This window comes from Macaca mulatta, chromosome 16 (assembly GCF_049350105.2).
Source record: "Macaca mulatta isolate MMU2019108-1 chromosome 16, T2T-MMU8v2.0, whole genome shotgun sequence".
Taxonomy (NCBI): Eukaryota; Metazoa; Chordata; class Mammalia; order Primates; family Cercopithecidae; genus Macaca; species Macaca mulatta.
The window spans coordinates 87706824-87733703 of NC_133421.1; the positions used below are offsets into that span (position 1 = coordinate 87706824).

General features: G+C 39.8%; 1 protein-coding gene and 1 long non-coding RNA gene across 7 annotated transcripts in view; both read left to right on the forward strand.

Annotated features, from left to right (window-relative positions):
• Window positions 1-26880, forward strand: part of TNRC6C (trinucleotide repeat containing adaptor 6C) — a 159981-nt gene that overhangs the window by 30547 nt on the left and 102554 nt on the right. For 4 of the 5 annotated variants that reach the window (XM_077969425.1, XM_077969427.1, XM_077969426.1 and 1 more), the window contains exons 2-3: window positions 18042-18141; window positions 18941-18962. In XM_077969425.1, coding sequence (XP_077825551.1) covers window positions 18042-18141; window positions 18941-18962 — 122 coding nt within the window. 5 annotated transcript variants of the gene reach the window in all.
• LOC144336000 (uncharacterized) lies at window positions 2524-5958 on the forward strand. 2 transcript variants are annotated; one of them, XR_013407389.1, is made up of 3 exons: window positions 2524-2756; window positions 3568-4382; window positions 5891-5958. It is a non-coding gene; the product is annotated as an uncharacterized LOC144336000 (long non-coding RNA). The 2 variants fall into 2 exon arrangements; XR_013407388.1 differs by lacking the exon at window positions 2524-2756 and having other exon boundaries at window positions 3536-4382.

Consider the following 26880-nt stretch of genomic DNA (forward strand, 5'->3'; position numbering starts at 1 on the left):
CATATCCAATTCATCACCCGGTTCTGTTCATTTTATCTTCTGAATAGTGTTCAAGCCTGCTTTGCATCCCCAGATCTAAACGACCAAGTCTAAACTCTTATATTGACTGTAGTAGCCTTACGCATTGGTTTCCCCCAGTCCACTCTTCTCTTCTTGTAATCTGTTCCACATAGGAGCCAGAATGATCTCGTAAATAACTGATTGTTATTCCCTTGCTTAAAATTCTTCATTGGCTTCTCATTGCTCTGAAGATAAAGACAAAAAAAATTTAACCTAAGTCTACCCCACCAGACTGGGTCTAGCCGTTTCTTTCATTGCTCTGCAGCCTTTAGGCCCCCCCATCATCTTGCCGTTTCTCAAACATCCTGTGTGCCTTCCCACTGTAGAGCTTTCATGCATGTTGTCCCCTGCTGTGCCACCAGGTCTCCTTCAGAACTTAGCTCACTTTCATAGGAAATCTTCTGTGACCTCTCGACCAGCCAGAATCCTTCCTCTTAAGTGCTCTCATAGCACCCTGCACTTCTTATTAGCATGCTGTAATTAATGTATTATGAAGGGAATTGTCTGTCTTTCCCATAGAATTAAGTTTTTTTTTAATTCATTAAGTGTAGGTGTGGCCCCAATATAATGTCTGTCTATATTATCACCATAAAGTATGGCCTATTAGCAACTATAACAATTTGTCTTCCATTATCTAATTGTTTTTTACTCAGTAATTTCATAGGGTTGATGAGTTTGATTTGTTACTTCAGGGGCACATTGTATTTCATTTGTTCTAAGAAGCACGTTTTTCCCATTTTTAACATTTCTGAAATTGGCATGCGTCTTACAGTCAATGGCGTATGTATCATGGTATAATTGGCAGCATTTTTGTTTCTTAGTGATGCATAAAATAATGGTGCATCTTATATTCGAAGGTAGATTAGGTATAAAAGTTGATATTTTATAACAAATTCATTCTGTAAGGGTTACCAGGATGTATGTTGCTCGTTATTCTGGAGAAGTGTTAATAGGATTTTTCTGTAGCTGTAGCAGGTAACTGATGATATCTTGATCCCTTGAAGAAGTTCTGGCTAAAATCATTTTCATCATGTTCCTGTAGAGTTGAATCTCAGGGGCTTGATTTATGTATTGTTTGTTCAAGTCACACACCCAAATTTGTATGTGTATCTGTTTTGTTTTAGAAAAATTATTTATTATCTATGTGTAGAGGTGGGCAGGCTATCTATTGGTTCCAGAGATGGTTAACTAACCCCCTGAATGCATTCTCCCCACATCTTCATTTTGAAAGAAGTTTTAGATGGGCACATTTAGAGAAATTTTCCCCAGCCTTCCTTGTGTCTCAATATGGGCAAGTTCTGGTCACTTGAATGTTAACAGAAATAATACATAAACTTCCAGGGCATGAACCAAAAAGGAAGTGATTTGCTCTTCAATTCCTCTTTTCCTTCCTCTAGTGAATAAAACAAACTTGGAACGAGGATGCTTGGCCAGCCTCTCTGGACTGCAGGGAAGAAACATCTTGAGCATGTTGTATTTTGGGGTCTCTTTGTTATAGCAGCTTTGCTTTTACTCTAATATATATCTAAGAAATTGTTTGATTATGCTCTTCAATTTCCAAAAAATGAAGTCAACCTTACCATCAGTTCATTGTAAGTTTGAAGCATATGGCTGTCACTTTTGGACCACAATGAAGAATATGTGCTCTTTAGGGATATAGTGTGGTATAGTGGATGCAGTGTATGCTTGGAACTCAGTCTAACCTCAGTTGAATGACGACGGCTCTGTGGCTCTGTCACTTACTGTCTGTGTCTGTACACAGAGGTCCTCTGAGCTTCATCCTCTGATCCTCTCCTTGAAGATGTAGGTGATACCTGTCTCAACAAGATCGTTTTGAGGAGTGAATGGAAACATCTATTTGAAAGACCTTACGAGCCCAGTGCTGAGCAAATGACAGCTCTTGCTACCATTAGTTTTTCCAAAGACTGTCACTTCACACTATCTGCTGCCCTAGTATCTTTGCAGTTGGAACTTGGTATTTATGGAGGATTGTTTGATTTTCTAAGTTTTATCTTAAGATTAAGCAAAACCATTGGAAACCTTCACACTTGGACTGTGTTGCCTTGGCCCCCCAGAGAATTGCTGACTTTTTGCAAATTCCCTGTTTTCCCGTGGTGCTTTTTGGCTATCAAGAGGCTGCAAAAGATGATTTAATAAAGCCTACCCTTGCACACACATGCTAGCACAAAGAAGAAGCTGTCTAGTGCATGACTACGTCGCCTGTGTGAGGTACCCACTGAAATAACTTATTTTTAGACCTGAATGGTAGGGAAACTTTGTTTTCCCTTATAGAACAGGTATGTGTTCTTATGGCTAATGGGAATCCTTAAAGGACAGAGAAAGGAATTGAATCAAATAGTAAAATAATTTGGCAAATTTTAGGTTACCTCTGAGTACGTGTTAATCCATTAGTAGATGTGGTTCCATTAAAGTCTTGGAGGAGGTAAACTCTACACTTATTTTATTTTTATTTTTATTTTATTTATTCATTTTTTTTTTGAAATGGAGTCTCACTCTGTTGCCCAGGCTGGAGTGCAATGGCGTGATCTTGGCTCACTGCAACCTCTGCTTCCTAGGTTCAAGCGATTCTCCTGCCTCAGCTTCCTGAGTAGCTGGGATTACAGGCACCCACCATCATGCCTGACTAATATTTGTATTTTTAGTAGGGACGGGGTTTCACCAGGATGGCCAGGCTGGTCTCGAATTCCTGACCTCAGGTGATCCACCCGCCTCTGGCTCCCAAAGTGCTGAGATTATAGGTGTGAGCCACCGCGTCCAGCCCTATCACTTTTTTTCATTTTAAAAGAAATCAGAAAGCCTAAAGGTAGCAATTAGCAGTACATTGACTTTATGAGAGTAATAGGAAACATTTGCTTCTTGAGATTGGTATATAAACATACTATTAGATTTACAGTTCATACCAATTTTATGCTTTGAATTTTAGTTTTTGATTTGAGATAGTAATTTCCAGGAAGTTGTTTAAGGGACAGAAACAATGAGCTATAACTAATAAATACTGGTTAGTTTACAAAGTATGGGACTATGCAGCTCACAGTCTCAAATGTGATCTCAGTTTGCTCCAGTAATCAGTATACTGCTTTGTGTTTAATGAGCGACTAAAGACTAAACTTAATTAGAACACTTTTTTTTTTTATGAGGTAGTTCGCTTAGGATCTCTATCTAAATTTCTGCAGGGTGTGGGCAGCATCTGAACCTGTTGTGTATTTGAAAACAGAAAATTAAAGTGTTTTTCTGTTAATTGATATTTTTCAGGTAAAAAACGTTTTCTTCATCATTTATGAAATTTAAGTTTTTACATTTCACATTTTTAATGTGAAATATCGACAAGCTTCTTAGTACCTGTGGTGGTTTTTTCCTGCAGCAATATAATCAGTCACTTTTTTTTCTACTTTGTTTCATTATAGAAACTATTGGCTGGGCACCATGTCTCCCCCCTGTAATCCCAGCACTTTAGGAGGCTAAGGTGGGTGGATCACCTGAGGTCAGGAGTTTGAGCCCAACCTGGCCAACATGGTGAAACCCCTTCTCTACTGAAAATACAAAAATTAACCGGGCATTGTGGTGCATGCCTGTAATCCCAGCTACTCAGGAAGCTGAGGCAGGAGAATCGCTTGAACCCAGCAGGCAAAGGTTGCAGTGAGCCGAGACTGTGCCATTGCACTCCAGCCTAGGTGACAGATTGAGACTGTATTTAAAAAAAAAAAAAAAAAAAGATACTATTTAGGCAGACATTCATGTCCTTTATCAGCTTATTACTCCATTGTAAACCGCTGAAACTCCTGTTATCCTCACATGCAAACCCTGGGCTTCACAGATTTTTCTGGATCAAGGGACTGGGTAGATGGTGGTATCATCTCTTTTTATATTTGATTTTTCTCTTGTGCAGATTGTCATCAAACTATTTCTGCCCAGGTCTTGTATGCTCACCTGCTCTCCCAAATTAAAATCCAACTTTGAACACAAGTTAGTTTAATGGCTCCTGAAACTGAATCCACACAGTTAACAGTCCTTTTAGTTCACAGAATTGCAAAATGTTTGAATAGAAAGCCACCCCGGGGATCACCTGCAGTCCGGTTCTCATATAGTTCTCATATTGATAACTGCCCCAGGGTCCATTTCATCACTCCAGTGACTGACCAACGCTTATCTGGTGCTGGGACTCTGTCATTTCTTTTTTTTTTTTTTTTTTTTTGAGACAGAGTCTCACTCTGTCGCCGAGGCTGGAGTGCAGTGGCGCAATCTCAGCTCACTGCAAGCTCCGCCTCCCGGGTTCACACCATTCTCCTGCCTCAGCCTCCCAAGTAGCTGGGACTACAGGCGCCCGCCACCACGCCCGGCTAATTTTTTTGTATTTCAGTAGAGACGGGGTTTCACCGTGTTAACCAGAATGGTCTCAATCTCCTGACCTTGTGATCCACCCACCTCGGCTTCCCAAAGTGCTGGGATTACAGGTGTGAGCTACCACGCCCAGCTATCCTTTCTTTTTTGTAATTATGAAGGAGAACCTTTTCTAAACTTGCCCAAATAATGCCACAAGTTTCAGAACACAGAAATACCATGGAGTTTTTTTTTAAAAAAAAAAAAAAAAAAAAAAAGGCAAGTGCCAAATTCAAGCAAAAATAATTACTTCACTCCATCTGTCAGGGTTGATATTTCAGGTCTTTGTGCTATTAATTAAATACAGCTTGTCGTTTTATACTTTGATGTAATTTTTTCATTTAGGCACATCTGTGAATTTTATTTATTGATTGGTGTGACAGTATTTAAAAGTCTCCAGTTTATTGATAGGATTGAAATAAGCCCTAATTTATGGGCTCCTCCATCAGCCAAGAGAGAGAAACCATACAGTTATGTAAACAGGGAAAGTTGACTGTCAAGAATTGTTAACTGTAACAGGATTAGAATAATGAGGGATTGACTAGTCAGAATAAAGAAAGCCTTAGAGGATTCAGGAATAGCAGATATAAGGAGGAGACCCCTGCCCCCAGCCTGAGGTGGAACATACAGTGAGAGATCACAGCCATGGCTCACAGGGTGGCAGAGAAGTCACTGTGATGCTGTGTTGATGGGACTTGAAAGCAGTTCATGGGAAGGCATCTCACCAGAGGCACTGTGCTACAAAACCCCCTGTGCAGGGGTGGCGACATGGCTGGAGTGTGCCTGCAGGATCCTGCCAGGGAACTCTAGCCAGGAGGCAGAACTCTTCTCCTGCTGTGTCTCTCTAGTGCCCTGTACTGAAAAGGTTGAACGTCATGCCAGCTGGCAAAGGAAAAATAGTTAAAGGTCACAGATCCATTTTCACAGAGCAGGCAAAAAGCAGAGTTTGGCACTGAGAGGCAATATAAATCTCCACCTCCAAACTCCTTAGTAGTTTTTTTGGGAAAAGCATTATGCTTATCAGTGGTTACAGAATACGTGTTCCTAGGATTTCTTGCAAACAATGAAATCCTGAGCATTATTAATAACCACTCTGTAACACGTAGGCCAGGATGTACCAGCAAGGACTACTGTATCTGAGAGACTGGTTGGAGATTTTCTTCTGTTATTTTAGCACATTTAAAGTACACACATACACACACACACACACACACATCATTATATAATTTACTGTGAAAGTGGAATGCTATTAAAATTACACTCATTTTCTGACTTAATTTGAGGTGACTTTAAACTCAGAAATGAAGAAAAGGTTTTCACAACATGGTACTTAAAACTCCCATACTTCTAGCGTGGGCAACACAGCAAGACACCATCTCCACAAAAAATTTAAAAATTAGCCAGGCGTGGTGATGTGCACCTGTAGTCCCAGCTACACAGGATTCTGAGGTGAGAGGGTTGCTTGAGCCCGGGAGTTCGATGCTGCAGCGAGCTATGATCACACCCCTGCACTTTAACCTGGGAGAAAGAGCGAGACGCTGTCTCACAAATAGCAATCCTCCCATATTTGTAATGGACATATTAATATAGCAACGCTAAAGTTAGTGGTAAAGTGTTTACTGAACCTACTTAAAGACAAATCATAATCAAATAATGCTGCAGCCAGTCAGTGCTGACGGAGTAAGCCTAGGTTTAAATAAATAGATTGTTGATAAACTGCATTATCAGGATTTCTTGGTTACAGACAGTGGGAAGCAACTGTACAAATTTAAGGGGGAAAAAAGGAGGAACATTTGGAAGGATGTGATAACAGATGACAAAATTGAAGGACAAGCTGAAAAACTAGGACACAACCCGTGCAGCCTAGAGAATCCAGGTAGCAGGCACTGATGGCAGATTTTGTAGGGCACAGTCAGTGCAGTGAATCCACTCCAGCTGTATGCCACTTCAATTCAGAGTTCCTATTCCAAGATGTGTCTTGATTAGCCTAGTATGAGTCTCATGCCCACCCCTTGGTCAGGGGAGGGCAAGGCACTGAGATACCAGGCTGCAAAAACAGCTTATTCCTGGACTCAAAGGGCATACCTCACGGACACTTAGTTTTTCTCTCCATTTCTTAGTTCCCTTCTTTGGTGTTGGCTTCATTTGGTTACAGTAACTTCCAGCCCTCTGATTCTGTTTGGTTCACATCCAGTGTCATCCCTGAATCTGAGCACCGTGGCCCAGGGGACGCTGTGCCCTTCTATTAGTCAGACACAAAATGCATCCCTGGAGCCACGGCCCCTAAGTCCACAGATTGTGGGTGAGAGGAAAATCAGGATACAGATACCAATGGGAGGAGGAAAGGAGGAAAGAAAGCTGAGTGGCGAAGTAACAGACAGTTCATCAACCTTATTTCACAGAGACAGCCAACCAAAATGAGAAGCATTACTTGTTCTGTGACAAAAAACCAAATGGAAGAAGATAATATAGAAAGACATTGGTGAAACAAGGAGGTGGAATACCTATGTCAGTGGCTAGACAAGAAGCACCGTAAGATGTTTAAAAGGTGAGAGGCAAGAGACGCTGTTTCTTAAGAAGTTCGGTCAGTTCAGGCTGCAGTAACTCCATACTGGGCTGCTGGGCTTTGTCTTGTTTCATTTTAGCCATGATAGTGAGTCCCAATAATTAAATCTGGGCTGAAATCTGTATTAACTCTAAAATGAAAATAATATCAGGATTCCTTTGAAATACCTGAGACCAACTGATTTTGTCATACCTCTCTTTGATCTCCGTGATTCTTCACCATCCTTCCAAAGTATATGTCCCTGCTGTCATCTCTTCCTAACTAGTAATCAAATCCCAGTGCTGCTCTGAAGTTTCCTCATCCTTTTCTCCAGATCTTTCCCCCGAGCCTTATGGTGCATGGTCCTCTGGTTAACAAAGACCTTTATCTTTAGCCCTGCGCCCTCCTCAATGCCCCCAACACATACTGTCTTCACTTCGTTGAAACCACTTCTCATCAGGCCGGGAATCAGGGTGGAGGGAAGACATGAGGGAAGGATTCAATATTCTCCTGAACCCTTCCCACCATAACCATTTATAATTTTTTTAAATTTTGTTTTCTGTCATTCCTTTTATTCACTTTTTAAAGTTTACTTGTAGTACCATTCACTCTCTGGTGTACAGTTAACGTGAGTTTTAACAAATGCATACAACCATATAACCATCATCATGTGAAGATGCAGAATAATTCCGTCGCCCAACAGAACAACTCCCTTGCACTGCCCCTTTGTAGCCAGTCCCTTCCTCCCCCCGATAGTTGCTGGTCTATTTTCAGTTCCTACAATTTTGCCTTTTCCAGACTATTATATAAATGGACCCAAGGCCGGGCGCGGTGGCTCAAGCCTGTAATCCCAGCACTTTGGGAGGCCGAGACGGGCGGATCACGAGGTCAGGAGATCGAGACCATCCTGGCTAACACAGTGAAACCCCGTCTCTACTAAAAATACAAAAACTTAGCCGGGCGAGGTGGCAGGTGCCTGTAGTCCCAGCTACTCGGGAGGCTGAGGCAGGAGAATGGCGTGAACCCGGGAGGCGGAGCTTGCAGTGAGCTGAGATCCGGCCACTGCACTGCAGCCTGGGTGACAGAGTGAGACTCCGTCTCAAAAAATAAATAAATAAATAAATAAATAAATAAATAGACCCTACGCAACATAGCCTTTTGAGTTTGGCTGCTTACATTTAGTATCTGTTATATCCAAGTATAGTTTTCTTTGAGTTTATCTTGTTTGGTATTCACAGAGCTTTTTGAATTTATAAATTTATGTATTTTTTTTCTTCACTGATGTTCCTTCTCCACCTCTGGGCCTCCAGTGACATGAATGTTGGGTCTTTTAGTATTATCCCTCAGGTCCCCGAGGCTCTGTTCATTTTTTTAGTCTCTTTGTTTTCCAGATTCAGTAATTTTTATTTCTCTGTTAAGTTGACATACTCTTTCCTCTTTCATGTCCATTCTTCTCTTGAGCCTATCCAATGATGTTTTAAATTCAGATGTTTTAGTTTTTTAGTTCTAAATTTTTATTTGTTTACTCAAGTGTATTTATCTTTATTTGCCTCCTGGAGCATAGTTATAATAACTGCTTTGAAACCATTGTCTGATAATTCCAAAACTTGGGTCGTCTGGCCATTGACGTCTGTTGTCTTTTGCCCTGATAGTTGGCTACAAAGTCTGGTTCTTTGTATGAGGAGATATTTTGGACTTTATCCTGGACATTTTGAATATGCCATATAGACTCTTAGTACTATCAGACTCCTCTAGAAAATGCTGGTTTGTTGTATTGTTTTTGTTTTAGTAGGCAGTCAGCCTGGGTGGGTTCAAGGCTTCTAATGTCAGCTCAGTACTAGGCTCTCACTATGCTGCTTTGGACCTGGCCCACATGTAGGAGTTAGTCTGAGGCTTGGGGGAGGGGGGTGTTGTCATCGTAGTTCATATCTCACAGCCTTTGTTCTGCTGTTTTGGGTCTGTCCCATAAATGCATAACTCAAAGGTAAGCCCAAAATGGTGAAGGTCTGTACACAGAATTGGGGGATTCCCTTTTCTAGCTGATCTCTCTCTGGGATCCCTGACTCTCCTGGGATACGTCCAGCTCACGGGTGCTCCTTTTTTTAGTCCTCTGCTGAGAAAGATGGGGTTTCTCTCTATTGTAGGTGTCAGTACCAGGCCTGCTACAGCGTGGCTGTGATTGGGACCCACTCCCTGGGCAAAGCTTTGAGAGAAGGAATTGAGAAAGTTACCCGCACACAGATTGCCTTCCCTACATTTAACTCCTCTCCCCAAACCACCTACTTTTGTTACTTTTTATTATTTATGTGTTTGTGTTTATGTTGTACTTTGTCCAGTTTTTTGTTGTTGTAATTGGCAGGAGAGAGGCTATAGCTGGTATAATCCATCTTGCCCAGCCCCAGAAGGCCTGAATCCATCACCACCTGGTTTAGTTTGCTATGCTGTGTAACAAATACCACTGAATGTAGTGGCTTAAAGCAGTGCACATCCATTGCATGGTTTCTATGGGTTCGGGAGGCTGTACTCACCTGGGCCCTCTGCAAAGCTGTGCAGTCAAGGCCAGGGGCTGTTTTCATCTGGAGGCTCTGCTGGTGAGCGGTTGGTATCCAGGCTTCCTCAGGCTGCTGGCTGAATGCCATTCCTTGCAGCAGTAGGATTCATGACAGCTTGTTTCTTCAAAACCAGCAGCGAAGAGGGAGACTCTAAAGCCAGTCTGCTAGCAAGTTGGAGTCTTATGTAACATAGCCGAGGAGTGACATACACCTTTGCCATATTTGAATGACTAGAAGCAAGTTGCTGGTCTCTGTCGTGCTCCACAGGAAGGGATTATACAAAAATGTGGAAATCAGAAGACTGTAGAGGCTGTCAAATACAGGTCTTCTTCACAACTTCTGGTCCTGTTGGTCAGAGCCATTTGGCAATGAGTGCCTTTTCCACCCCCAGTCCAGGTGTCGTGCTGAGCGACTTAAGCATTCTTATAGGCAGTCCATCTGATACGCTGGCTTACGGGCTTTGGACCTTCTCTATACCAGTGACTTGACTTCACTTTAGAATCCAGTCCTTGTGACTCTAAATCTCAAGCATACTCTCTATTCTGTTTCTTTCCATAGTCTATAGAGTTTTAAATATAATTAAAGCTTTACCTTGTCTTTCCTTTTAGATTTTATGCTCAAGGCTGAGACTATTTTGTCTTATCCTTCTCATACTGTCCACAAAAGTCTAGCAAATATTTCCTGCACATAGCAGGTAGTCAAATACATGTTGAATAAATTAAGACCTTAACTATTTCTATGACAAGTGCATAGCATACCATTTCCATCCCTTCTCTTTTTAATTTTGTCTGATAACATTTTACCAGCCCTTCCTAACATAAACAGTGAAAGGAAATTCTAATAGAATTAGTCAGTTTCAAAATAGTGGCATGTAACACACACACACTCTCTCTCCTTCTCCCTCTGCCCGCTCCCCCCCCCACGCACAAATTAGTGAATATTTTGATGACATGACATTGAAGTCTAGCCAGTATAACTTCAGAGTATATAGGCAATGGTGTTCTTTGTAGGTGAAACTAAGGATGAGAAACATTTACAATGTCTGATAACTAAACCTCAAAGACAAAAATAGGCCCCTGCCCTCTTTTATTGAATTTTCTTCTTTTACAAATATAGGAAGTAATCAACTAACAAAAAGACTGGTAATTTGTAACATTTTTCATCCAGAATAGTTTTGCATGAGGTGACTGGATTCCCAGTCTACCTATATAATTTCACCTTTTGAATCATTATTTCTCTTTCTCCATCAGACCCTCTGAAACAAAAGTAAATCATTGTTTCTCTGGGAAAATCTACAGTTTAACTAGAAACACCAAAATGATACCCACAGAGGCCCATTTGTGGGAAATCTTCTTCTCACCCCTTCCTCCTCCTAGTTGCCTCCAAAATATGAGTGTTGCTCCTTTTTCTACCCAGAGCCTCCTAATCTTGTGTTTGCTAAATTACTTGAGAATAAAAGAAACAAATGGAAAACCCATATTATTAAAAAACGTTTTCTTCCTAATAAAACTCAGTACAGAGGGATCCATTATAGTATGCCTCACCATATGAGATATAGTAATTTATATCCAATTTGGCCCTTCAGACTTGCTCAGGGCCCAGCAGTTGAGCCCATATCAGATTTCCTCCTTACCTAGTTCCCATTGCTACTGAAACATAAGCTGAAACACCAATCGAAGGGATGCTGTTCTCTTCAGCAGAGCTGGGTAGGGCAGTTGGAGTTCTTTGCAGTGGCAGTAAACTGGAAAGGAAGTGAATATGTATGAATAGAAGAATGACTGAATAATATGATAACATTTGCCCCATGGTACATTATGGAGCCATTAGAAATAACAGATTGGACCTCTCAGTAGGGGGAGGGAGAGAGAAGGGAGATCCTCCTTCCCTGCAAGTATTGAATGAGAACAGCAAGATGCAAAAAAGTTTCTATAACATAATACCAGTTATGCCAACAATGATCCAATAAAATGTTTGTAAAAATGTATAAGTATTTATGTTTTCATACAGTTACACGAGCAGGGACAAAAACGGAAAGATATGAACGAGGTGGTTTTAATGTGGGTCATCATGGGGAGGAGATATTTGACATGGATATGGAAGGGGGAGAAAGAGTGGGTAAGGGATGCCAAGCATGTCAGCAACAGGAAAGCAAATATTGTCCTGGGGGGAAAAGCACGATAAGATTATATTTACAAATGTATGTTGATCATGTATATTTAAACGTAATTTTAAAAAGAAAATGTTCTGTGATTAAAAAGTAAAATTCTCCCAGCCTTGCCATTCCTTTTCTTTATTCTTTATTCTCCTTGCTTCTTGACTTATAAATTTATTTTACAACTTAGAAAAAATATGAATTGACTCTCCGTTTAATTGATACATTTGTTTTTTTCTTCTTTTAGTAGGTGAAAACACTTTTCAAATCCAAATTTATAATCTTACTGTGCAAGGTAGACAGTAACTTTTTAAATACTACTTGATCATATCAGAAAATAAAGTTTTCCTTGAAAGAGAAACTTACAGATTTTCTGCACTGTAAATTTCAGCTGAGATTATATACCAGAAATTGGTACCAGAAATGCCCTAAAGGGTAACAGATTCTTCTCAGGGCCGCAGAGACAGAGTCCTCCTACCAAGGCACTTATAGCCCAGAGGCCGGAGGAAGCTCATAATCTTGTTTAAAGCCAGGACATTTGGCTCCCCAACTATAACAGAAAAATAGCCTAAGCAGGAGGCCAGTGCCCAGACAGATGCAGATGTTCATCTTGTCACATTCTCACTGCATTTTGTACTTGTTGTCGTTGTAATAGCGATAATTTGTTTTACTCATTTATGTAAATATCCTTGAAAGTGTATGTATTCTTATCTTGCTTCCTGCTATAATCCCAGAGCACTTATAAAGCTATTGTTCAGGCTGGGTGCAGAGGCCCACACCTGTAATCCCAGCACTTTGGGAGGATCACTTGAGGCCAGGAGTTCGAGACTAGCCTGGACAACATAGTACAATGCCATCTCTGTTTACAAAAATAAACAAAGCTTTTATTCAGAAAATACTTATTACATGAATCGGTCCCCACCTCCCTCCCTCCATCCTTCTTTTCGTCCCTGGTGGTTACTACAACAAATAGCGCATGTTAGTTGTGTAGTTCCTCAGTGATTGAATTAGTGAACATATGAGATGGGTTTGAGGTGTAGACTCTGTAGGAAAAGAAGTGATTAAAATAGCTTAGAAGAAAAAGGAAGAGTCAGGAAATGGGAAGATTCAGTGAGGACAAAAAATAGGTGCTGTGGAAATAGTGATAACAATAGGAAGTTATGGTCAGAATGTGGGATAGTGGCATCTAAAATTTTAGCAGTGGAGCAATTCTGGGTGGTTAGGGTCTATTAGCTAATGCTATAGCACCCTGGTGATCGGGGGGGAAACTGCATGTTTTGGCATTTGAGGCTGCGCTAGTAAAACAGCCAGTTCCCTACCTAATATCCCTAAAGCAGAACCCACCGTGGAGGAAATCCAGCCCATACATACAAAGCCCCTAATTGGTATTTCAGTGCCTGAACAGACAACCAAGGATTACTACAGAGTTGTGGAAAGGCTTTCAGATCAGAGAGAATCTAAGGGAAGAGGCATCCAGGGAAGGAACAAAGATATGCAGAAAACTTAGAAGATTTTCAGAGAAAATAATAGAGATGATTTTGCTTACCTAAAACAAGAAGAGGGTGTTGTGGAAAAGGAGCATTCAAGAGCACAAGAAAGTTAACAATTTTAAACATCACAATAAAAAACTCAGCAGAAGGATTAGAAGATCAAGTTGAATCAAGCACCCTCAAGATAGAAGCACCAATTAAAAAAGAGTAGAAAACATAAGAGAAACAACACAGTTACAGGTGATCAATCCAGGAGGTTCAGTATGTTGTTATTTAGAAACAGAAGGAAGGTGTTTTCAAGAAAATAAAGAACTGAAAGGTATGAGCTAAAAGCATCAGCCAAATGCCACACACAAATAATGGGGGAGAAAAGACACATCACCCTGGAATTTCAGAACCCTAGGGATCAAGTGGAAAAAATAAAGCATGGCCAGGCTTGGTGCCTCACACTGGTAATCCCAGCACTTTGGGAGGCCAGGGCAGGAGATTGCTTGAGCCCAGGAATTTGAGACCAGACTGGGCAACATAGCAAGACCCCATCTCTACGAAAAATTTAAAAATTAGCTGGATGTGGTGGCGCACACCTGTAGTCCCAGCTATTCAGAAGACTGAGGTGAGGATCACTTGAGTCCAGGAGGTTGAGACTGCAGTGAGCCATACTCTAACCTGGGTCAGAGAGCAAGACCCTGTCTTAAAAAAAGAAAAAAAAATCACCTAAAAAGGACTGAAAAGCAGAATGACATCATATTTCTCTTGAATGTGACTGGATGCTAGCATACAGTGACACCAGGTCTTCAAAACTGACCTTCAGCCTGGAGTGTTTATACTCAGCCAAGCCAAGCCACCAGTCACATAGAAAGGTACCCTGAAACTATCTTTAGACATGCATTGCCTCTAAAAATTGACTTCTCCCCACCCTTTCTGGAAAAGATACTTGAATGTTTTTCACCGAATTGAGGGAGTAAATTAAGGAGAAGTAGTCATGGGATGACTGAGTTAAGAAATTTGTATCAACATTAATGGGTGGGTGATGATGTCTGTTATATGTACCATTGCTCCTGCTTAATCTGTTCCACCTTTCCACTGTATCAGCCTGGGTTGGATAGAAATCATGCGGTGATCCAAACGGAAGTTTTATGATAAGAGAATAACTATAGACTCCTTTAAAAATATGCAAATGGCCAACTACATATGAAAAGATGCTCAATGTCACTAAACATTAAGGAATTGCAACTCAGAACCACAGTGAGGTCCCTGGAGTAGTCAAATTTATAGAGACAAAGTAGAGTGGTGGCTGGGGAGAGGGGAATGGAGAGTTGCTGTTTAATAGGGACAGAGTTTCAGTTTTGCAAGATGAAAAGAGTTCTGGAGATTGGTTGTACAACAATGTGAATATAGCACTAATGAACTTATATTTTAAAATGCTTAAGATGGTAAGTGTTATGTAATATCTATTTTACTACAAAGAAATGTAACTTCAGGCTGTAAGAAAGCTCTAGCAGAGTGCTCCCACCCCAGACAGAGCTGCGCTGAAGCCTCTGGAAAGGGGGTCTAAGAGTGCTGTTTTTAACTTGAGGTGAGAAGAGAGGCATAAAAAACAAAAACAATTTTTGCCAGGAAAACAGAGGAAAAGAAGGAACAATTTGGAGCTGTAGAAAAAAGTTACACAAAAAATAAAATGTAATCACAGTATACTACGTAGTTCTGTAGCAAACATTTACATATTTTTTTAGATGGAGTCTCCCTCTGGAGTGGAGTGGTGTGATCTCAGCTCACTGCAACCTCCACCTCCCGGTTCAAGTGATTCTCCTGCCTCAGCCTCCCAAGTAGCTGGGACTACAGGCAGGCACCACCACGTCCGGCTAATTTTTGTATTTTTAGTAGAGATGGGGTTTTGCCATGTTGGCCAGGCTGGTCTCAAGTGATCTGCCCACCTCGGTCTCCCAAAGTGCTGGGATTACAAATGTGAGCCACAGCACCCAACCACATTTGCATATTCTTTATAAAGTAGATGCCGTTTATTGATTTAACTAAAAATAGTGATGAGTGTGATATAAGAGCCAAATCCACAGTCGTCATTACAGGAATTAAACTGTTAAGGTCTCAGATTAGGCCGGATTTGGTGGCTCACACCTGTAATCCCAGCACTTTGGGAGGCCGAGGTGGGTGGATCACTTGAGTTAGAAGTTTGAGACTAGCCTGAGCAACATGGAGAAACCTCATCTTTACAAAAATACAAAAATTAGCTGGGTGTGGTGGCGCCCACCTGTAACCGCAGCTACTCGGGAGGCCAAGGTCGGATGATAGCTTAAGCCCAGGAGTTAGAGGTTGCAGTGAGCCAAGATTGTGCTACTGCACTCCAGCCTGGGTGACAGAGTGAGACTCTGTCTCAAAAAAATAAAATAAAAATTAAAAATGAATCAAGAAATAGCATTAAGCGTATCATGTAGAGATGTGAACAAACTTAGCCTCCCCATGCATACTGCAATATATCATTAAGTGAAAAATAATCATAGAAGTTTCTTAAAGATACCCAAAACTCTATTTATAAAGTAAAAATGTGATTAGATGTTGATATTTTAAAAAATTATTAATGAAAAATAGCAGAAATTGAACACAGGATTGGAGCTAGAAGAGATTGCTGCTAAGCAGCTAGGGGGACATTAGAGAAACTTTGTTAAAGAGCAAATATCTGAATTAGGCTTTGTCATATAAACATGAACACAGGTAAGAAAGTGAGATCTCATGGCTACTTGGGCTCTTTATTTACAACATTCTATTTTACCATTAAAGTAAAATCTGAACTGTGTTGCTGAGGGAATAGCTAGCTCTAACTACTTTGTAGATTAATAGAATTAAGCAAAAATCATGTTTATTCCATTTATTAAATATCTTTTAAAAGTTAGCTTATATTGTCTACTTTATTAAGTGTAATATTGGGAGGTAGCTTAAGGGTCTTATTGTGCTGTAGATTAAGAAAATATAACAATAGCAGTGGCCAGTTACTATGTGCTTGGTTTTTGTTCACTTTTTCCCTAGATTTTAGCTTCAGCCTGATAATAGCAAAACCATCACTCACAGGGGTTGCCTGTCCCTTATGAGAAGGCTATAAGTGCAGATTTCTTGGTGTCTCTGTGCCTTTTAGCATGAAAACATCCCTGGAAGGTATCATCTAATATAATGAATAATCATTTTCCAAACTGGATACACGTGCACACCTCCTTTAAAAACAGTGTTTTCTCAACCTTGATTGAAAATGGAGTCACATCTGGAAGCTTTAAAAACTGCCAGTGCTCGAGTTCCTTTCCCAGAGATTTCCCTGGCATGGGTTGCAGCCATTGGAGATTTTTGAAGCTCTTCAGGTAATTCTGAAGGACAAAGACTGAGAACCACTGTTTAAAGAAAAATATTCATTAAGACACACCCACCACCATGTAATTTAAATTTTTCTTATGATAGTTATTTAAATATGGATTAGCTGACACTAGATTGAAATTCCTTATGCATGTAGTTGTATAGAAAACACATTTACAAATTAAAAACTCCAAAATTAATAAATTCAAAACATTCATGGGTGGATGATGATGTTTTGCTGAGACTTTTGTGTATGTTTTTACTTCTGCATAGTGTGTTAAATCCTTCCTGTCTGTATCAGTCTGGGTCCAACTAGGATTTAGAAACTACACAGTGATATAGACAAGGAAAGTTTGATTTAAGGAATAATTAAACTGTGATAAAAGGGTAGCTATAGAAAACTATATGGTACCTAGGCCTGAGGAAAGTGTCCAGGGAAGGACCAACTTTGGAAGGAGGCCCCTCCCCAAGGCTAGGGAGGATCACAAGGGACAAATCTGTGGATGGGGTGAGTGACAGAAGACCTGAGCCCACAGTGTCTGTGTTGATATGGTCATGAGAAGATGACACTAGACCACACCAGAGCCACAAGGTTGCTGAGAAACCGCCCATGCTGGGCCCATGGCTGGAGCCGTGGCAGGGTGGCCTCACACCCACACGCCTACCCCCACTTCCCCCAGCAGCTAGAAACAGCAGAAGGGCACCTTCGTCCTGCAGTGTCCCTAGGGTGCCCTCTACTGAGAAAGCTCCATGTTGTACTCACTGAAAGGAGATTTGTTTAAAGGAACTCCATCATTATTGCAGAGCAAGTGTTTAAGGGTGACTTTGGAGCAAATAGTCGATGACTCGGTCACTGACATAACACCCTATCCAGCCAAACTCCTTTACAGGTTTTCAGCACTAGCTCATAGGCTGCTGTGACCCCTTCTGAGCAGAATTGCTCTATGTTGTGTCCCAGTGTATCTTTATACTAGCTCACCATGCTGTGTGGAATCTTTATTTTTAATAAAATTGGCTTATCAAACAAACATAATTATAGCGTGCATAAGAATCACCTCCAAAGATTCTGATTTGGTTTTGCTAAGGTGGAAACTAGGAATCTATGTTTTTTAATAGGTACCCTGATGATTCTAATGATGGTGGTCCCTGAGATAGTACTTTGAGTAATACTGGTCTGTGTTTCTCAAATACAGACTATTTGAGTGTAGGAGTTGTATCTTACTCCATATCATGCCTTTATCCCCAGCAATGCCTGATGATGGGTTAGTGTTCAACAATGTGGGCTGAATGAATGAGACAGCTGGCTACTGAAGAAGTCAGGGCAACCTGCAGTGCTGTTAGGGAAGTGTCCCTTTCTAGCACCTTTTCAGAGGGTCCTTCTGTATTCCATATGCGAAATTCTGACTTAAGACTTGAAGCGGCTAATACTTTTTCATTGTTTGACTTAACATGATCATCAAACTTATACTAGTTTTCTTTGTATTTAATAGGGAGAAAGAGCAAGAAACACAAGAAGAGGAACGTTTGATGGAAGAAAAGAAAAAGAAAAAGCAGGAAGAAAAGAAAAAGAAGGAAGGTGCTCAGAAAAAGGTTTGGCTGAAGTTCCTACTTCATTGTCTTTGTATCATTGTGTGTCTCATTTGCATCATCATAGCCATTACATGACAAGGTTTCATTCTGTTACATTTTAAATCAATACGCCAAGTCTATAATTATCAAATAATAGATATTCTACCAGTGAAATAAATACAGGTGACAACCATAAATGTCTAACTTGGAAGTGGAAGTGTTAGAGCTGTGTTTTAAGGAAGCTGTGTTTTAGTTGCTGGTAGTAACATGTGTCCATGTTGTTCTACTTAAAATGAACTGTCCTGAACAACCATGTCTAATAAATGAAGAAAGGGCCATTCAACTGATCTTATTAGAAAAGCTAGAAATGTTGTTTGTTTGTTTGTTTGTTTTTGCAGCTTTGGCAAATGTTCTTTTATGAATCCTATTAGTAAAAATTAAAAATAAAAGCCCTACTGTAAACTTTATAGTCAAGCTTGAATTTTTTGGCTTATAAAATACCAAGTTATGCCATTTGTCTTTGTTCTTACCTAGTTTAATGTATCTTGTAGTTTAAACTGTATACCTGTTAGAGCCTGTTAAAATTACAGAGTTTAAATGAGCTCCAGATAGAATTTTGTGCCTTTAGATTAATATTGATATGAAATCAACGGCATGTAGACAGTTACACATTTTTCCCACTAATAAATTGTCATAAATTAACTGGGCAAAAACTCATTTTAAAAATTTTCAATACTAAAAGTTTGCTTATAAACTTTCATAGATGTGTACATTCTACACATTATTCCTAAAGAGTTTCTTTCTTTTTTTTTTTTTTCAGGCTGCTGATCAAAAAACCAAAGGTAAGTTTATTTATGTTTAGGGGGGTACATATATGGTGGTACCAAAATTTTTATGGTCAGGATGACTTTTTTTTTTTAATTGATGGTTAAAAAACGAGAATCTAAGCCTGCCTTTGAAACTATTTTTTATTATTCATTGTGAAATTCCTCATTTATCACTGGTTTTACATCCACATCTCATTGGCATTTGGTTAATCAGAAATGCCTGAAGAATGTTATATTAGCTTTCCAAGCAATGCTTTTACATTTTCTTTTGGTTTGATTTCCACCAAACAGGATTGAACTGATAAAGTTGATTCAGTTTGAATAGGAACAATGAAAGGATGTCTGCATTTTTTTAAGGTTCCAGTTTCTCATTGCCAACTATCCTTTATAATAAAAAGGGTACATTCTTTCTGGATTCCCTCTTTGCTTATTGATATGTAAAAGATTTCTCTTTTTATCCTTCAAGTCCAGAATTTGCTGGTTATCATAAAAGGTGTTGGTGGAAACACACACATTTCTCGCTGTAACTCAGGCACTCCTGTGATGTGCTAGAGATTCAGAATGAACAAACGGAAAGCCACACTCCAAGCCTCTTCATTTTATACCTGTATGTTTAGTTATTTCCCAGTGGTTAAGAGCATACACTCAGGAGTCACATACACTAGCTCTGTTTAATTTGGGACAAGTTACTTCACTTCTTTAGGCTTCAGGTATCTCGTATTTAAAATGAGAAAGGTGCCGGGCACGGTGGCTCAAGCCTGTAATCCCAGCACTTTGGGAGGCCGAGACGGGCGGATCACGAGGTCAGGAGATCGAGACCATCCTGGCTAACACGGTGAAACCCCGTCTCTACTAAGAAATACAAAAAACTAGCCGGGCGAGGTGGCGGGCGCCTGTAGTCCCAGCTACTTGGGAGGCTGAGGCCGGAGAATGGCGTGAACCCGGGAGGCGGAGCTTGCAGTGAGCTGAGATCCGGCCACTGCACTCCAGCCTGGGCGACAGAGTGAGACTCCGTCTCAAAAAAAATAAATAAATAAATAAATAAAATGAGAAAGGTAGTGAATGGTTCATACCTCATAAAGCTGTTACAAAGACTTAATACAATTATTTGTCAATTAAAAATAAAATGTAAAAGAAAAAAGACTAATTGAGATCATGCAGGAAAATGGCTCAGTACCTACCACATAACTGGTGCTCAGTACAGGTTTACTATAACTGTTATTCTGAAGTTTTTATTTTCCACTGGACCATCACATGTACACAACTGTACATGTAGACACATGCACTCTCACAGGTAATACTGTGCTTTTGTGAGACATTTATAGTTTTCAAAGTTAAGGTTATATATATTATCTCATTTGAACTTCATAGTTGAACAGGAAAGGAATTCGTTTACAGATCATCTCCTAGTGTGAATTAAGAGGCTGGTTCTTGCTTAAGAACCAGTTAATGGTAAAAACAAGACTTGAGGGAGCCCAGGTCTCCAAGCCTCTAGACTAGAGTCACATGAGCAGCATAGCAAAGAGGACATTTTTCTCTCTTATACTCTCAGAAGCACTGTGAATTTACATAACACTTTTCCAGAAGGGTTCTAAAGGGTTATGGTACATAGTTGTGTATGAATTTATGATCTTGAATGAAAAACAATGGTTTCTTACTATTGTCATTTCAAAATATAGAATTAACTGTTCTGGATCATCCATTTCTTTTTTGTTTTGTTTTGTTTTAACATTTTGAATTTTTCAGTCTGATTTAGTACCAGCTATATTCTTCATCATTGTCATTGTTTTCTCCTCAAGTAGTGACAAATTGCGTATTACTGAATAGTGATTGTGAATTACATTGTCCCACCACTTTATGCAGAGCTATTATTTTCTATTACTGTTCTGATGAGAATTTTCTTTTCCTTTTTTTTTTTTTTTTTTTGAGATGGAGCCTTGCTCTGTCGCCCAGGCTGGAGTACAGTGGCGTGATCTCGGGCTCACTGCAACCTCCGCACCCTTAGGTTCAAGTGATTCTCCTGCCTCAGCATCACCCCACCCCCACCCTGTAATTTGGGATTACAGGCGTGCATGGCCACACTTGGCTAATTTTTTGTATTTTTTGGTAGAGACAGGGTTTCACCATGTTGGCCAGGTTGATCTCGAACTCCTGACCTCAAATGATCCGCCCCCTCCTTGGTCTGCTGAAGTGCTGGGATTACAGGCGTGAGCCACCATGCCCGGCCTCTGTTGAGAATTTGCATTGGTAACTCCAAACGCTACTGGATTTTTCTCTTATCCTTCTGTATCCTCTAAAATACTGTTCCTTTGGGTACAGTTTATCAGTAACTACTAGCTAGCCTTAGAATGGGTTGTAGTAATAATTAATGTCTTTCCAAACAAAAGAGGCTTTTTGAATTACAAATAATTTAACAGTACTGCTAGGTAATTCATTGATGAATATTAGCAGCATCAAGGTTTATGTTTTTCTCAGACTCTTCATTATCACTGATTCAAACCAAAATTCATTGCCTGAGAAATACTGGTTCCAACTTTCTGACTGGACGCTTTTGTCGGGTGACACAGGCTGGCCTGACTGTACATATGATACATGTTATAGTACTAGTATTAGTGTTCACATATAAAATTGATGGTTTTCTAACATTCTAGCGTTTTGACTTCCCTCCCTTGCTCCAGATTGTGTGTCCATGAGGGCAGGGGCCACATTTGCCACAAGGCAGCACCCAAAAGTCTCAAGGCCCTGCGTTGTTTGAATATAGGAAAGTGTTTAGCAATTTGAGAGAGTTCAAGAGTTGGATACTCTTAAGAGAGAGGCTACAGTTATAAATTAGATTGTATAATATACTGAATCAATTAACACTGTAGAAGTTTGAATAATTTTGGTTTTGATAATTAGCTCAAACTAGACCAAATCAATTAGAAATTCCCTTGTTCTGCAGTATTATACACCACTCAACTAGTAGTATTAGTAAAGCCATGCCCCAATTATTTAGCATTATATTTGACTTAATTTTCTCAGTAATAGAAGTGCTTTAAATGTGAGTTTGTTTTAAACATTTTCAAGGAACGTTTTAGAATATATGGCATGCTCATCTATGATACCCCTCTACCTTCTCCTGGAGAATATTAGCTACTCTAATCCATTCTTAATAGATGAGTCTTCATTATAGCATTAATTATACTTAAAAAAAGTTTGCATGTGGCTATAACCATCAAACTTGAACTATGAATTTTTATTTAAAAGACTAATGCTGAACTGAAGCTAACTAGAAATATATCTTTTTTGAATAGCTTAATCTAATACATAGCATGCTTTCTTACCCTCCCCCTACAAATTTGAAAATTAGCTTTCTAGAAAGTCTGCTTTGTAAAATTACCACTAAACAGAAATTTTGTTCCTGGCTATCTTTTCAAATTCTGACCTGTGATGTCTTTGTTTGGGTCATTTTCTTTTTAAGATTCAGGCCAAGTGAGTACATTCGTGTGAAACACTATGCTGCCAACATTCATACCCCCCCGTCCTACCCTGATATGATGATGGGAACCACATTATCTCTGCAGCTGGGAGATACACTGTTATTCAGCCCTGGGGGTTTTCACTCAAATAGTTGATTCACTTTGGCTTTCATCAGTTTCCTCCTCTTGACTCCCCCTTGATTTTCCTCTATGCCTCTGAGTCTGCTGACCCTCCAGTGGGGTTGATGTCCTGCACTCTTAAGGAATCTGGGCATGTTTCTATACCTGGAGGCCTTTTCCTGGATTGTCTCAGACTCTTGTCGTAGTCAACTTTTTCTTAGTTTTCCCTCCTGTGATGAAAAACAAGTTACATATTCTCATTGAAAATAATTTGAGATTAAAGAGAAAGTTCACTTGAAATTCTTCTATCCTGAGATGTTTACCCATTAACAGTTTATTACCCATCCTTGAATGCGTCTCTCTATGAATTCATACACATAAATATATATTTATATGGACTCTCCACTGCTCCCCCACAGTTAGCACTCCTGGATCCCTATCCCTTCAAGGAGCTGCACCAAGCAATTTGAAAACCTCTGTGGGAGCCTATTCATAAACAAACTAGCCCTTTGTAAATTCCACTGAATATTGTCTTTGCATTGTGACCAAAGAAAGAGACAGCCGAACATGGTGACCTGTTACCCTTAGTGAGACCCTGATGCTCTCATACTGGGGGAAAAGGGAATCAGATATAATCCTGTTGCCATTAACTTGTACATTGTAGTTCTCTGTAGAGTAACTGGGGTCCAAGTGTCACTTCCGACTGGCATGGGTTTTATGACCATCGTGAGTAATCAGTTTTCTTTATTTTCGGCACTGCCCTTAATTTAGGCACAGGTAATAATAGCTTTATTTGTGATGTGATGACTTGGGAGCCTACGTTTTCAGTATTGTTTTCTGAGTATTTTCATGGATTGAGTGAGGGTTTTTTTTTTAATGATTAACTATGATAATTCTCATAAATGTGAAAATTTAATTCAGTGGTTTTAGCCAGATTTAAGTTCATAAAGTAGATGTTTTCGTACAAAAAGCTCAAAGTTAATCTTACCGTGTATGAAAATGAATATCTTCATGACCCATTGTAGTTCATGCTCCATATCATTAATGAATTATGATTTTTTTTTTTTTTTTGGAGGTGGAGTTTTGCTTGTCACCCAGGCTGGAGTGCAGTGGTGCGATCTTGGCTCACTGCAATCTCCACCTCCCAGGTTCAAGCGATTCTGCTGCCTCAGCCTCCAGAGTAGCTGGGACTACAGGTGCATGCCACCACTAGCTAATTTTTGTATTTTTTCATAGAGACAGGGTTTCACCATGTTAGCCAGGATGGTCTCAATCTCTTGACCTCATGTACCGCCCGCTTCAGCCTCCCAAACTGCTGGGATTATAGGCGTGAGCCTCTGCGCCTGGCCTGAATTACGATTTTTAAGTCATGTACATGTGAATTTATACTTTTTTTGAGAGAGAGGGTCTAACTCTGTCACCCAGGCTGGAATGTAGTGGCAAAAACACAGCTCACTGCAACCACCACCTCCGAGGCTTAAGTGATTCCCCCCGCCTCAGCCTCCCAAGTAGCTGAGACTACAGGTGCATGCCACAGTGCCTGGCTAATTTTTGTATTTTTGTATACAGACAGGGTTTTGCTGTGTTGCCCAGCTTGGTCTCACACTCAAGCAATCCACCCACTTTAGCCTCCCAAAGTGCTGGGATTATAGGCTTGAGCCACCAGCTCAGCCTAAATTCATACATTTAATTAGTATCCTAATCTTGTTTGTAAAGAATATAATATCAGTTTTGCAGTGAGGTATTAAACTTTACCATGCATTCAGTTTGTAATTGGTAAACAAAACCTCTAGGTTCTTTTGTTAATAATGTAAGTCAGTTGAAGCTGTAGTCTTCCGGTAGTCTTCAATTGAGTGATGGAGGTTTTAGAGTCACAAAGTATTGGCAGTGTGCTTAGGCTCATTCTAAACATATAAAGTTTTCTATCAATCAGAATGAAAAGTAGTGAGAATTGAGGTTTATAGCATATCTTCCCAGCTTTATAGTCATACATAGAAATATATGTTTTTCATGATTTTTCTACAGCCACATAATGGGGCTGGAGACATAAGTATTCTGTATTTGTTATCAGTACAGTTATTAATTTTAGGAAGGAACTTTTAGACACTTAGGATGTTTTTAAGACTGAAGGAAATGCCTAAGAAATTGATTGTATGAGATATCTTCAGGGGATGGCATCTTTTAGGTTTTGAAATATTGGATATTTCTTTCTTTGGCTATGTTGTTTTATGTTTGAAGTGTTTATTTTACTGTTAAATTCCAAGGGGGACATATAATAAATATTAAATTTTTTCCATGGAAACGAAAGAATGTATTAAGATGAGACATTTAAAAAATATATAGGTTATTCAAAAGGGTAAAAATGTATTGCCAGAGCCTCCAAGTAGGTACATGAACGTGTAAGTTCTTGAACAAATTGTGAAAGAAAGGAAGTGAGCCTGGTGAGCAAGGAAGGCTCCGGGGGCGCCTCCCGAGGGCATTTCTCCTGAGTCTCAGACAAAGTGAAAGTTCACATCTCTGTTTCATATAACTTTTCACTAAAACTTTAAACACAAAGGCAGTTTCTAAGTTTAGACAAAGTTACAGTTTATAACTCTAAACGATGCTGACAGTCTGCTTTCCAAGAAATCATTTGTTACCCAGACCAGTTTCTTTTCTGTGTGTGGTTTGTTTTTTTTTTTGGAGACAGAGTCTCACTCAGTCGCCCAGGCTGGAGTGCATGGCTCGATCTCTGCTCACTGCAAGCTCTGCCTCCTGGGTTCATGCCATTCTCCTGCCTCAGCCCCCCGAGTAGCTGGGACTATAGGCGCCCGCTCTTTTCTGTGTTTTTTAAAAACAACTTTATTGAGTTATCGTTGACATTCTATTTAAAGAGAACAATTAGATAAGAGTTGGCATGTATTCACCTGTGAAACCATCACCATGATCAAGATGACACCCATCATCCCTGAAGGTGTCCTCCTGACCTTTTCTGATCTATCTCTTCTGCCCCCACCCTCCCCCCATCTGTCTCTAGGCAAACACTGATCTGCTGTCTGCCTCTATAAAAGAGTTTTTATTTCTAGAACATTGTATTGAGGGACTCCTACACTGTGCCCTTTGGCCCCTTTCACACAGTGTTTTGCTTTTGAAATTCATCCATGCTGTAGTGTGTATCTGTAGTTCATTCCTTTTTATTGCTGAGCAGTGTTTCATTGTGTAGGTGTATCACAGCTGTTTATCCTCTTCATTCTCCTGTTCATGGACATCTGCATTTTTCTAGTTTTGAGCTATAGAGTAAAACTTCTTTGAATATTTATGTAGAAGTCTTTATATGGCTGTATACTTTCATTTATCTTGGGTAAATGCATATGATAGGTGTATGTTTCATTTTTCAAGAAATTGCACAGCTCTTTCCCAACGTGTTTATACTATTTCACAGTTCTACATCTTCACCAATGCGTGGTATGGTCATCTTCATAATTTTCGCCATTCTAATAGGTATGTAGTGGTATCTCATTACACTTTTAATTGGCATTAACCTAATGACTAATGATGTTGCACCTTATTTTCATGTGCTTATTTGTCATCTGTACATCTTTCTTGGTGAAGCGTCTTTTGAAGTCTTTTGCCCATTTTTCATTGTTATTTATTTTCTTTTTCCAGATTGGTTTCTGATAGTAAATTGGCCTCTAGAGTTGGGCAGAAAGACTCATCACTACAGCTTAGTTGTCTGCATGCCTCAGTCATTTCCCTTCTTTCTGTGTGTGTAGTTACTTGTAAATAGTAATACCAGAAAATATGCACTTTCAAAGAGAATCATATTTTATCTAGCTTTTAGCATAACTAAAGATTACATTAATAAATGAGCTAAATATTAGTCACATTTTGCCACCTAGAGATGGCTAGTTAATTCATTAATTAACTTAAACAGTTAATAAATACCTGTTAGATGGCAGAGATCAGTTCCCTGTTCTCAAAGAAGAAAACCACAGACACTGGGGTCTACTTAAGGGTGGAGGGTGGAAGGAGGGAGAGGAGCAGAAAGGATCGCTGTTGGGCACTGGGCTTAATCCCTGGGTGATGAAATAATCTGTACATTAAGCCCCCATGACATGAGTTTACCTGTGTAACACACCTTCATATGTACCTCCTAACCTAAAATAAAAGCTTTTTTTAAAAAGTTCCCTGTTCTCAAAGAGATATTTTAGTGGGAAGAGCCAGGCAGATAAGCAAATTTATGTATATGCAAATGAATGCAATAAAATGTTCTGACATTGTAACTTCTTTATCTCAGCCAGGTATCAGTAGGTCAGTATAAGCATTTCATGGCCAGTGGCGGGTAGGGGAACAGATGCTTCCAGGTGTGAGAAGTC